Here is a 13,125-nt window from a genome sequence, read left to right as displayed (position 1 = left end):
GGGATCTTGTGATTTCCGACCGAGCCTGATAAACATCCTTTGAAAATGAATTAGCCCAAGTGCAGGGCCCACTTCCTGACCGGCATTGGGTCTGCATAGGACGTGTGGCCCGCTAGAACCAAGTTCCGATTCGGGGCAGGGGACTACAAGGGAAAAACTGCGATGTGTGAAAATGATTGCAGATTATGTCATCACACAACATTCCCGCTTAACCTCACTTGAACTTTCTGACCAGTGCAGAAAAAGGGCTGCGCTTTTTACTTTTTTTGACAATAAACTGCTCGGAAAACATGACTTCACTCACCCGCCCTGCAGAATGTCTGAATGGAAACCCCGCCTTGCGAAGAATTGATTGCCATCTTGATTGTGGCCTCGAGACCTGGAAAAGATATTAAGCTGAGCCCGCAGATATGCGGTCCTCGTGAAGCCCTAAGGTTTGGACGTTAGTGCCCTGGAACCCATGCTTGTGCAACATTTCCACATGTTGTCGGGGTCACACCAACCAAATTCTTAATTTTCCTCCATTTGGTAATGTCTGCTTGCAAACCAAACGTCTCTGAACGCAACCTTTGGACCAATTAGACTGTGCAGTAACGGGGGAAATATCTGGGGGACAGGAATTTGAGGGCTCTGGGTGAAAAAGCATCTTTCTGCTTAGGAATTGAAGAACTATAAACCTTTTTAAATCCTGCATAGCATTCTCAGTAGCTTACAGAGGCATATGTTTTTTTAATCATGGCAAACATTTGTTTTAAAAACCTGGACAAGGATAGATATAATTTAAAAAAGCATTAATTCTACATCTACATGTGAAGCACTTGGCTGTACAGAGCAGTTGTGCCTGTGTTGACACCTTTGCCATCTCTGAGTCAACTCGTGATCTCCTTTAATCCCAGTAAGCAGGTCAAGAAACTCAGTTTGGGACTGAGCAGACTGCCATCGAGAGACAGGTCAGTCCAAACCAGACAGCGTGAGTGAGCACCACTGGGATCAACAGTAAGGCAGGGCAGGCTTCTTCCATCACAGCTGGCCATGGAGGAGGGGGAGGGGGGGCTGTACTGATGATCATTGTCATCATCACCAGCCAGACTGAGCATAAAAGTGCTTCTGAGGTAGCAGTATGGCAGCACAAAGTCAAAGATGAAAGCTTTTTCAGCATTTATTGAATGTTTGGACTTCCTCGAAAGAGGGAAAACTTCAAATGAACATCAAAAAAGGCTTTTAGTAACTTACAGGCAACATTTTTACATGAGAAGTCTGTTACTAGCTGGGGCCAGACAGTCTTGTGAGTGCTAACTAGTTAATCTATGGGCCCTGTCTACACCACAATAGTAGTGAGACGCCTTTACCGTGGATTCAAGGTCCGTTTGAACAGTTATCTTAAGAGATCATGTGTGTGCGCAGTAAAGTTGTCCCGTCCGTCCGTCCCACCACCATGTGGTCGAGGTGACGAGCCTAAACCGGTTCATACGTGGATGGGAGGCCGGTTTCAGCTGGTTGCGTTGCCGTAGTAACGAGCTCTCTATAAATACTGTGGGATCCTTTTTGCCGGCTTGCACACCAGCTCAGTCTCGACGGAAGCGACACGCCATCTTTACTTTTTTTATCCCAGCATTCTGGTCTAATGGACACACTCTTTGTAAATGCTTTTTAAGGTGAGTTAAGGATTTTAAATGTCTTACTAACGCTACTAGCAGGGTCAGGTTTTCTTTTTTTCTCTTTTTCATCTTACATGCGTTTAAGCGTCAGTAAACGGTAATTAGCTGGCTGAATCTGTTACGGCGGGTTGCTATTGTTGCTTTTACGTCATTTTAATTCAAAATTGAGTAGCTCTTAAGTGTGTACGTTAATTACCAATACGAGTGTCCGGTCGAACAGTGGGCTGGTTAGCTAACGTTATCTAGCGATAATTAACTTATTTTTAAAACCACGATAACCAACCGGCACAACGTTAGCCTGTAATGTCTACTTCACAGAGCCACAGACCTGGGTGTGTTTGCGCTATGCTCAACAAGTTGTTTTATTTTTTTCAATTGGCTGCGTTAACTCTGCTAAACCACGCTACAAGTAACTTCAAATGCTGAATCGCCTCATGGCAAGAAAGGCTCTAAACGGAACCGGCATAATGACGTTGACTTCGTATATCCGTAGCCGATTGGTTCATTTTTGTGCCACTCTTTTGATGTTAAAGGCGGATCGTCTTTGTGATTGGATTAAATCTGCGCTGGGCGGGGTTTAAACACTTGGTATTTTTCAGCGATTTATCTGTGCAGACGGTGTCTCGTACCGCCAGTCATGAGTCATGACAGAATTATAAAATGGAGCCCTATTATACGCTCTGTGTGTGGTGTGTGTGTCCCTGTCCCTGAAGTCTGGTCATTTGTGCGCAAATTATAATGGTATTAATAAAATAATCCTTAACGTTGTGTTTTATTTATAGATTAAAAAAACTCTAGTAGTTCAGATGCGTTATACATTTATATTGTGGGTGAGTCCGTAGATATTTGCTGACCCAGCTTTTCCCCCTTCAGGATATGCAGTTAAAATAGCGTCAAATGCTCTCGTTTACAGAATCATCAGTCTAGGAAGACGCACACTGCCTACTCAGCAGGCCCGGGCCTTGAGTCATATTTGAAGGGATTTAACTTCACTGGTGAGCCGCCTTGGCTTCTCTGCACCTGAGAAAACAGCGACACTAAATTCCATCTCTTTCCTATCCAAGTAAGTGTCTCAGCTTGATTTCAACACTGCATAGTCATCTTTGGCAGATAACACTGCTACAAAATTATCAATTCAATCAAGTGATGTGTTTGTGAGAAATTACTCACACTTGTTTATCTTTGACGTTCCCATGAGTTGGGATTAAAAATGGTAATCAAGGACACAAGAGCCGCTGAATGTAATGTGGATGTGTCCTCTCTCAGTTTACTGGTGACCAATCGAGAGGACTTCTTGTGATCATGAATACTGCCACTCCCACCGAGTTTGACTTCTCTTTCTTGGAAGAGGGCTTCTCCGCCCGGGACATTGTTGAGCAGACGATCAACGAGTCATCCATGACGGTGAGCGTCCTGTGCCGACATTGTTTAGTGGGTACACAGAATAGCCCCGCTGGGTTGGGTGCTGAATGTCAACAGGATGCGCCTGACATCTTACACCTGTGTTCAGGTTACTGGTATTGCATCGAGCGAACTGTATGTCCTTTACTTAACTCTTCAGACCATGGTGGTGCAAATAATTGTGGTGTTTTTTTTTGTGTGTGTATTACACACATGGTGTTTATTGTTTGCAGTGTATCGTGGATGATGGAGGATGTTTTTGTTAAACGCACCTGCACCTCCTTATTTTTTCCCACAGGATGACCGGGACGCCTTCTACGTCTGTGACCTGGGAGATGTGCTAAAGAAACACCTGCGCTGGGTGAGGGCCCTGCCTCACGTCACTCCTTTCTATGCCGTCAAATGCAACGACAGCCGGGCCGTGGTCATGACCCTGGCGTCCCTGGGAGCCGGCTTTGACTGTGCAAGCAAGGTGCGTGTTGGAACCGTCCCGTGGCACTAGACGTTCTGAGAATAACGCCGCACAAAATCTGTCGTGGCGATTAGCTGAAGTTGCACTGGCAGCTCGTGTTTTTAAATTTGCTGACTGTCTGCATTGTCCCCCCTCCACCTCTAGATGGAGATCCACATGGTTCAGTCTCTGGGAGTGGCTCCAGGCAGAATCATCTATGCCAACCCCTGCAAGCAAGCTTCTCAGATCAAGTATGCGTCTGCCCATGGGGTCCAGATGATGACCTTTGATAGCGAGGTGGAACTCATGAAAGTGGCCCGCTGTCATGACAATGCCAAGTGAGACATTTTTACCATAATATGAAGACTTTAGTTTATATTTAATGTATCTGCCCTCTTCCCTCCTTTCCCCCCCACTAACTCTTGTTCCTGCTTTGTGCCCAGACTGGTGCTGCGTATTGCCACAGATGACTCAAAGGCAGTGTGTCGCCTGAGTGTGAAGTTTGGGGCCCCACTCAAAGCTTGCCGTGGGCTTCTGGAGCGTGCTAAGGAGCTGGGGCTGGAAGTGATCGGCGTCAGCTTCCACGTCGGCAGTGGCTGCACCGACCCGGAGACCTTCCGCCAGGCTATCGCCGATGCCCGCTGCGTCTTCGATTTGGGGGTGAGTTGTGACAGAAATGCATGTGCATTATGCGGGTTTTCACGCAGCAAAATTAACTGATACTCTGATTTATGTGAAATTCAGGATGAGCTGGGCTTCAACATGGACCTGTTGGACATCGGAGGAGGTTTCCCCGGTTCAGACGAAGCTGAACTCAAATTTGAAGAGGTAACTTGCTTTTCTAATGTTTAACCTGTGCGACTAAACATATGTCTGTTTTTGACTTAAAACAAGATAAGTAAGCTGCAATATCAGTAGTACTAGTTCATGGTAATTCCATTTTATTATAATTCTCTTAATAATAATCATTTCTTCTAGATCACAGCAGTAATCAGCCCGGCCCTGGACAAGTACTTCCCTGCTGAAAGCGGTGTTAAGGTGATCGCTGAGCCAGGGCGCTTTTATGTGGCCTCTGCTTACACACTGGTTGTCAACATCATTGCCAAGAAGGTCATCGTGGACGATGAGTCGGCCTCTGACGGTAACAGCCTTGATTTAGGAAAACAAGTTTACTCTGAAAGCACATTTGTAACATTTGTCAGTATTAAAAATGATTTTATGCTTTCTTCAGAGGAAGACGAAGGGACCAATGATATGACTCTGATGTACTACGTCAACGATGGAGTGTATGGATCCTTCAACTGTATACTCTATGACCACGCTCACTGTTTGCCAACACTACTTAAGGTAAGTGAAAGTGGAGGATTGAAGAAGTGGCAGATCTAGTCATACACTCAGTCAGTGGAAGGTGAAACGGAGGTTGACGGTTTGTGCGTCTCCCCTCTCTTTGTACTAATAGAAGCCAAAGCCAGATGAGCGCATGTACCCCTGTAGTATCTGGGGCCCGACATGCGACGGCCTTGACCGCATCGTTGAGCAGTGTGACCTGCCCGACCTGCAGGTGGGCGACTGGCTGATCTTTGACAACATGGGCGCCTACACCGTGGCCGCCTCCTCCACCTTCAACGGCTTCCAGAGACCCGACATCCACTACGTCATGTCCCGCACTGCCTGGTGAGTAGACGTCACAGAAGCTGGAAGTTTGGTAATGGATCACTTTTCTGGAGTATGTTTAGTTTAGTTTTTTTTTAATTGGGTGACTGTGGCTCAGTGGTAGAGCAGGGTCGTCCAATCAGGATCGGCAGTTCGATCCCCGGCTCCACTAGTCCATGTGTCCTTGAGCAAGACTCTTAACAAGACTCTTAGCCCCTCGTTGCTCCCGTAGCTGAGCCTACGGTCTGTGAATGGTTACTTAGTCCTGATGGGCAGGTGGCACCTCGCATGGTAGCATACATCAGTGTGTGACTAATGACATGAAGTGTTAAAGTGCATTGAGTGGTCGGACTAGAAAAGCCCCATACTAGTAGTCCATTCACCAGTAATGTAGCCAGGATAATTCCATTCAGCTTCTGAAGCAAGCAATGTAAAAAAAAGTCACATAAAGGAGACGACGGACTTTTATCAATCGTGAGGAACATGTTTTCAATTTTCAGTGTTTCTTCAGACAATCTAACTTGTATGTGCGTTGTCGTCTACAGGCAACATGTGCAGCAGATCTGTTCCCAGGGCATGCCAGCTCCTGCGGAGGAGTCCTGCCTGTTAGAAGTGCCAGCCTGCTGCGGTCGAGAGAGCAGCTTGGAGCAGCCCACTAAGCCCTGCCAGGCCCATGTGGTTTAAACACCTACTGTACATCACAGTTATGTTCTCCAGACCTAGCACCCTTTTGTTCTACATTATTGATGAGGGGTTCTGTATCTTTTTTTTTTTTTTTCTCCCCTAATGTACGTTGTCATTTCAAGGCCAGTTACTTGACAGGAGAATGAGAGGGACACGCTGCTGCACAACTTTCTGTGCTCTGTATGGAAGTGGGGTTCAACTCGACTCAATGAGGCTGAATCACACTCCGAGTGTCTCTGTGTGTTCCAGACAGAGTATTACGGAGCAACTCTGTACTCCAGCTCGTTGCTGCAGTCCCCCCCCCACCCCTCAATGTTTCCTGTCACTGTAGCAAAAGTCAAGAGGTGACTCATGCTATTATTTAAATGAAAGCATAATATACTATAGCAACATTGCTTTATTTTATTGCTTTATTTAGTCAACTTACAAAGAGGTGGTTGGAGGGGTGATTTACATCCTCAAACATGGCTGCTATGTTTATATTTATCTTTTCCACGATCTCCACTTCTGTACAGAACTTCTCAAGTGTTAATCCTCAAGACGTCAATATTTCAAGAAACACACTTGTCTGCAGCATTTGAATGAATCAGACAGCGCTATAGACACTAAACATCACCACATTTGTTCTGGTCACCTGACACCACAATACAATAACTCTTCAGGATTAATACTTACAACGCAGGGACTCAAGAAGCAGACTGCTCCTCTCCTCTTCTCCACCTTAATATTATTTTTTAATTTTTTATTTGTAACGTGTAGAAGTCTGCTCATGATATGATTGAAGAGGTGTGAACACCATACATCTGAAATGGATACGAAAGAGACGGGATCGCAAAGTCATAACGCTTTCCTATGGAAACTTTTTTGAAGTTTTGTATTTTTTTAATAAATAAAGCATTAGGTGTGGAGCTGAAGAATGGGCGTTGTGTATTTTATAACGTATGGGACAAATTAAGAAAAACCAGTACATTACTGCTTGTAAAGCAATATGGACCATAGAACATGAATTACAGGACATTTCAAGAGCTCCATCTAGTGTTCACAGCAGGAAGAGCTTTTAGGTTATCTGTACTCACAACTGTGTTTCACACACAAGGTCATTTATTTTTACATACCTGCGTAGAATACTCACCTAAGTTAAACCTTTACAAACAGCACTCTGGATCAGATGTGGTTTGGTATGTAAATGACCCCCCCCAGGTCAATCCTGACCTTTATAAAGCAACTGGATTGTTTAACGTGCCTCAATCTGAAAGACACTAAATGAACTTTGCTCCAGAGAGTCACTTCATCTACAGAACGGCTTTCAGTGAAATCACATCCCAAACTAGTGTTAACGTCTTCGTCGTGAAATCGTTGGCCTTCTTTACAATTCATGTTAAGGCTAATACTGTATTATTACAGTTAGAAACTTGAGCATTGGATAAAAATGTGTCATTATGTAGCTTATATTTATTTATTACATATATTATATACATGGGCTTTTTCAGGCTGTATTGATTTGACACTTGGGTAAATTGAGGTGTTTGTGTCTTTGTGTTGTCTCCCATCTTGTTGCAGATTAATTATCCATACAGGACAAACTCTCAAGGAACAAAGGAGGTGCAGTTCTGAGAAGAAAATATAAGTTTATTTATTTATTCACAGTACACAGCCCGTCACGACGAAACACTGTCTTCACAGACACTACACATTCTCTTATATACGACTCATCTGACAGATAATATGATAAAAAATGTAAAGATTACACAGAAAAAGTCACTATTGACATTGTACACATGCAAAGGCTTAGCTTAGCACATAGACTGGAGATGGGAGAAATGGCTTGCCTGGCTCTATTAAAAGGTAACAAGAAATCTGTCAAGCCAAAGTAAAGCTAAATTAACTCGCTATATTTCATTCGTTGCAAGTTTCAAAGAAACGTCAATCAAGCAATGATTTTACCACGGGGAAAACGTGTGCATATCATTGTTACCCGGCAACCCGCAAAGAATTTATGGCTGTGCGTGTGACACTATGATGTCACCACGGCCACGCCTTTCTGCTCATAATGCTTCCTGATGTACTCCGTGATGGCACTCTCATTATTCAGCTCTTTCTTGAACACCATGATGTAACACTTCGGGGCCAAGTGACAGCCGAGGATGCTGTAGCTGGAAATGAGGATGGCCGTGCTCTCGATGGCACTCTTGTACCTCCCGATCAAACTGATATAAATGGGGATGAAGAAAACCCAAACGATCAAAAACAGCAGCATGCTGATGCTGATCAAACTCGCATTCTTATACAAATCTGGCAACTGTTTGCCTTTGAATGCAAACAGGAAGCAGATGAGGGCCAAGAAAGCATTGTAGGCCAACATGGCAATAAAGAACTTATAGGAGCCTTTCTCACACTGCTTCAGGATGCTCTCCCTAAATATCTCTTCATCGGCGTGTGGGGGATAAAGGCAAAGCCATGGCACGCACAAGGCCAACTGGCTCCCAGTGACGATTGTCACCACGGCCGCCGGCTGGTGGAGCCTCTTCGCCCAGGACCTTTTGTTCAGTTGAAAGCTGAAGCCCACTGAGATCTGGAGCAGGTTGGCAAGAATGCAGGAGATGCAGAGGGAGAAAGCGATGCCGAAGAGAGGCAGGCCTACCATGCAGGAACCATCGGTGGGTTTTCCCGCAAAGCTAAAGGAAAGGCAGAAGCAGGCCAGCAAGGAAAAAAGCTCCAAGAGGCACAAGTAGCCTCCAACGGCCTTCACAACGGGAGTGCCTCGATAGACGGTGAACAAAACAGCAAACACAATGGTAACAGTTATACCGAACACTCCCAAGGCACTCAAGACGATAACGAAGGGTTCCGCCCAATGTAGGAATTGGACAGTTTTCTCCAAACACCTTTCCCTCTGTGGAGATGAATACTGCTTTGCGCCGCATCGTTTACACTCCTCGCCTACGGAGAGGGAACACAGAAAAGTTAACAGCGTGAGGAAAGTTTGAATGTTTTTAGCATATTCATCAGGAAGAATAGAATTCCATTGAAAAGTGTTATCTAAATGAAAGCAACGCGAAGAGAGGAGAGTGAACACGAATGAATGATACCAAAGGAACTAAAGATTACAAAAGAGCAGAGCAGATGACAGGTCTGGTTAAATCATACATTAGTGGTGTGTTTAAAGACAATCATTTACATTATTGATTTGTTCAATGCACTTACTCAGGGCTTGTCATATATTTAAATATATATACAGTATATCTGTGTATAAGATGTTTTGTTCTACAGTATATCTGCAACTATACATTTAAATTGTGCACCATAATACATTTTGCATTAACAAAACAGGTTTTAAAATTGTTAAGAATATAAATAGTAACAATATTTAATCAAGAATTCTTAAATTTTCCATAACTATTCAGCAGGTAGCGATCCAATCCTTTCTAATTCTCCCTACGTGAATGTGATGATATCCTCATTTATGGATCCATACTAGGGATCCTCTTAGAAGATAGGATGTGTATTATTTGAGGTGGTGGATATTTCATATGGGGAGAAGATACTTACCCTTTCCAGCAGAGAACTCTGCATCTGCACATGGAATACAATAATTGCAACAACTTTTGTTTTGCATTTTCAACTCTTGCCCTCGTTTACATGTTTTAGAACAGTTGTAAGCCGATACCTTTGAAAAGACAAAACTGAATCAGTACAACATGTCATCATTTTATGAGAAATAAATACATGATGAGATTCTGACCTTACCATCACACTGCACATATTTCTAACAAGATCATCTGGGACTTTGACTTGTCCAGACGGAAGGTATTCTCCAATGGTTTCTATTTGTGTGTGCTGTTTGTCTGTCTTGTTCCAATACAAAATATCATATCCTAATCTGGGGTCTCCATTGGAGTCAAAGAATATATGTGTTTTGTTTACAGTGAAGTTTACGTTCTTGATTTCCATAAAAAGCTGTGGAGACAAACATGGAGTGGAAGTTTCTTGTTATTGGCTCTATTACTAGCAAAATTACAAATCCTAAAACAGGAAATATTTCATTTAGGAGTTTAGAATTGTGCAGAGTAAGTCAATAACAATGAGAAACACAATTTTTGTTTGTTTAAAAGAGTAGTTAGACATTTTTTTTAACTCCTTTTCTTGCAGAGTTTTAGATGAGAAGATCGATACGATGAGGCTGTATGGCCAGCAGCCGGTTAATTTAGCTTAGCATAGGGACTGGAAACAGCTAGCCTGGCTCTGTTAAACAATAACAACATCTTTACCAGCACCTCTAAAGCTCAGTAATTAACACATTGTTTCTCCCTAGGTTTATCCTAAGTGTAGGTTGTTGTGTGTAAGGACTATTCTTGGCCAGGAGCAGTAGGCTAACTTGTTGAAATTTCCACTGCTTTCCCAGTAACCCCCCGGTGAGGATAAGACAACCGTAACCATCTGGCCAGACGTTCGCAAATTGAGTGTTTCATCTATCCTAACCTATCCTATCCTAACCTTAACCACCTCGCAAGAGTTTCGCACACAAAAAACCATTGGTGGGTACATTCTAGCATCCATCCTTTTTGAAAAAAAGGATTAACCAATGATTTAACCTGCTAATTTGTAAGCTTTAGAGGTGCTGGTACTGTTTGGGGAGAGCCAGGCTAGCTGTTTCCCCTCTGTTTCCACCCTTCATGCTACGCTAACCAGCAGCTGGCTGTAGTCCTATACCAGAGACAGCCCACTGAGAGTCAGCTTCCTGTGTCTGTGTCACATGGGTTTTACCACTGCCCTGCCGCTTAAGGAAACCAGCGGCAGGTCCTGAGTCCAGTAACTCCAATGGGAGAAGTGAACGTTAACACAGGTTATGACCGACTCTTTCGCTCCATAGTCACCGAAGTGAATATTGGACTGTATTTACCATACAGTGAGAGGGGTAACAATCTTCTCATTAAACTCTGCAAGAGAGCAAATGAGCATATTTCCAAAATTTCACATACATTTGCAATGCAAGATTACTTTACTGTACCTCCTGGGCTGTAAATTCGGTGCTGTGTTCACAGTGATGGTTGTCACACTTTAGCAAGCTCCTAAGACCCTCAGCAATGACCTGAACAGCTAAGTAGATATTATATGAGATATCCTGGTCAATGTAATTGGCCAAGCTGCTTGGGTCCAGACATTGCTTGGCTGTTTGGTTGTTTGTTAGCGAGCAGTTACTTTCACCGTTCTCCTCAGACTGATCAGAACAAAGTGGAAAATGAGCCAGGTAATCCTCTAGAAGGCCGTTGGTGGTCCCGTTGAACATTGAGATGACATAGTCTTTAAAACCAGGCACCTCGTTCCTCTTGGAGACAAACCCGAAAACCTCCCCAGCCATCTCAATGCCTGGCAGTGAAGACACCGTCATAGAGGTGGACCACGTATCAGTTGCAATCCACGTTCTGTTGAGGCTGCGTTCGATAGCTGCTTCCATAATGATTGCAGCATTAGATTCCTTGGTGAACAAGATGACGGCCTCAGCGGAGGACTCGTTGATTTTGCTCATCAGATCAGCCAGGCAGGTGTGGTTATGGGAATTGTTGTGGGAAAAGTTACCCGGCAGGACGAAGATGAATTCGTTGCAGATATCCTTCATTTTACTTAAAAGGTCCTCGAGGTTCTCACTGCCATACTTCCCGTACATATCATCACATGCTACAATGGCCACTGACTTCCAATTGAACTTGGAAACCAGCTTAGCAATGGCCTTTGTCTGATGTTCATCACTGGGTATCGTTCGCAGAAAAGTGGGGAACTTCAACTTCCTGCTAAGCAGCTGGCAAGTCGCAGCATAGCCAATCTGTAACAAACAGGAAAAAATCATGTAGAATTTGTTCTGCATGCTGTTTGCAACAGTGACGAATTTAAACCGAAAGACGAAGGATTCTATTTATTTCTACTATTGCATTATATGTTATGGAATCTTCATAATCTCATCATTAATCTCAAACGACGCAAAGGCATCCCAAATCTTTTGCATTTCTAACTGTAGTTAATATGACACCATCAGGTACAGAGAAGACAAACCTGGGTAACGGATGACAGAGCAACAACTCGTGCAACAGCTATTGACCCTTCAGAAGAATATTCCCCAATCACTGCCTTCGTTTCGGGTTCGGTTAGAGCAGAATGAAAGTGTGGAGGTACTAAACAGCTCTGAGGTTCTGACTGGCGCCTCAGCAACTGGAGCGTAGCTCTGATGGCGAGGCTGATGTCTCCACACGTGTCATAGATGTCATAACCTATGGTGAAGTTGGGTAGAACCCTCGGCGTGCGCTGGTTTATTTCTCTGATGGCGTGTATCATCACTTGAGTGCGAAGGAACTTTTGGATGTCATAGCTGCAAAAATTGACAGAGGACGGATGGAATTTCCGAAATGATTACTTTGTCTTATAGTCTTGTAAAATGGATTGATTTCGATGAGAGCATACTTACCCACTACAGGAGAGTTGTCCGGACACTGTGCTGCGATTGATTTCTCCGTGAATAGGGAAAACTCCTCCAATGATGATGTCCCCAGGAGAGTATGCGTGTAGAGAAACTTTCTCTCCCAAACAAGGGCAAAATACAGCCATGATACTCACAGAGACCCATAATAACAAGAGCATTGTGGATACACAAGGGGGGAAAACACATGCACGCATTTGCTCCCCTCTCTAGTACGGACTGGTTCCTGGACAACAGCTACGTATATCTGCACCTTGTGGAAAGTCGGACTGGATCATTTGCATTGTCAGATGTAATCTGACACCTGATGCAAAACAACCGCTGACACTTACTCAGTAAGAGTGATTTGAATTAGTTACAGAGAATGCATTCGGTTATAAATAATGTGTGTACGATTTCTTATCTGGATGAGAGTTTGGACAAGACATGTGTCTGTATTTGGCTGGTGTGTTGTGTTTGCTTATTTGAATAGGGATGATGCGGAAATAAACTCATGTAAAATAAGCAAATTTAATGTACCAGGTTTTGACAAATTCCTATTTTCCGCCCGTAGTCCCCTTGGCAGGTAGGTAGAAAAAAAATTAAACATGTAACAAAGGGGAGGGGGAGCAGCATTATGAATGATCTTGAATATTTAAAAAAAGTTCACAATAAAATGTTCAAAATGTAACTTCTTCTCTGTTGAGTATACTTCAGTGGTGATCGTAGGCGTCATGTTCTTTTTAAAATGAATTTTAAGAGCATTTTAAAATGACGTCAGGCCGTTTGACCTGCCTGAGACCAACTTGTCTGTCACACAGTATGACAAA

At 43.6% G+C, this 13,125-nt stretch overlaps 2 protein-coding genes across 2 annotated transcripts; one reads left to right on the top strand and one right to left on the bottom strand.

Annotated features, from left to right (window-relative positions):
- The first annotated feature begins 1,472 nt into the window (after window positions 1-1,472).
- Window positions 1,473-6,764, top strand: odc1 (ornithine decarboxylase 1). The gene is made up of 11 exons (XM_076108188.1): window positions 1,473-1,655; window positions 2,572-2,721; window positions 2,925-3,062; window positions 3,358-3,531; window positions 3,676-3,848; window positions 3,954-4,170; window positions 4,255-4,338; window positions 4,489-4,651; window positions 4,742-4,857; window positions 4,970-5,184; window positions 5,709-6,764. Exons 3-11 carry the CDS (start codon window positions 2,961-2,963, stop codon window positions 5,845-5,847), a joined length of 1,383 nt encoding a protein of 460 aa, XP_075964303.1. The 5' UTR covers window positions 1,473-1,655; window positions 2,572-2,721; window positions 2,925-2,960; the 3' UTR covers window positions 5,848-6,764.
- Window positions 6,765-7,861: 1,097 nt separating this feature from the next.
- LOC142968334 (G-protein coupled receptor family C group 6 member A-like) lies at window positions 7,862-12,444 on the bottom strand. The gene is made up of 5 exons (XM_076108153.1): window positions 12,305-12,444; window positions 11,896-12,208; window positions 10,856-11,668; window positions 10,558-10,660; window positions 7,862-8,787 (listed from the first exon to the last, which is right to left on the bottom strand). The coding sequence occupies exons 1-5, from the start codon at window positions 12,442-12,444 to the stop codon at window positions 7,862-7,864; spliced, it is 2,295 nt and encodes a 764-aa protein (XP_075964268.1).
- Window positions 12,445-13,125: the final 681 nt, after the last annotated feature.

The sequence above is a fragment of the Anarhichas minor genome, unplaced genomic scaffold (genome assembly GCF_050575085.1).
Source record: "Anarhichas minor isolate MPS153535 unplaced genomic scaffold, ASM5057508v1 ptg000040l, whole genome shotgun sequence".
Lineage (NCBI taxonomy): Eukaryota > Metazoa > Chordata > Actinopteri > Perciformes > Anarhichadidae > Anarhichas > Anarhichas minor.
The sequence above is the reverse complement of the archived record's forward strand: the minus strand, read 5'-3'. Positions and strand labels throughout refer to the sequence as shown.

Bases quoted from the DNA above. Each gene is read 5' to 3' on its own strand.
- odc1 (XM_076108188.1), top strand. From the start codon at position 2,961: ATGAATACTGCCACTCCCACCGAGTTTGACTTCTCTTTCTTGGAAGAG. The intron at 3,063-3,357 runs GTGAGCGTCCTG...TTTTTCCCACAG, and splicing joins TCAACGAGTCATCCATGACG to GATGACCGGGACGCCTTCTA. The intron at 5,185-5,708 runs GTGAGTAGACGT...TGTCGTCTACAG, and splicing joins GTCATGTCCCGCACTGCCTG to GCAACATGTGCAGCAGATCT.
- LOC142968334 (XM_076108153.1), bottom strand. From the start codon at position 12,444: ATGGCTGTATTTTGCCCTTGTTTGGGAGAGAAAGTTTCTCTACACGCA. The intron at 10,661-10,855 runs GTACAGTAAAGT...CTCCCATTGGAG, and splicing joins CCGAATTTACAGCCCAGGAG to TTACTGGACTCAGGACCTGC. The intron at 8,788-10,557 runs GTATAGGACTAC...CCCTCTCCGTAG, and splicing joins CTCTCAGTGGGCTGTCTCTG to GCGAGGAGTGTAAACGATGC.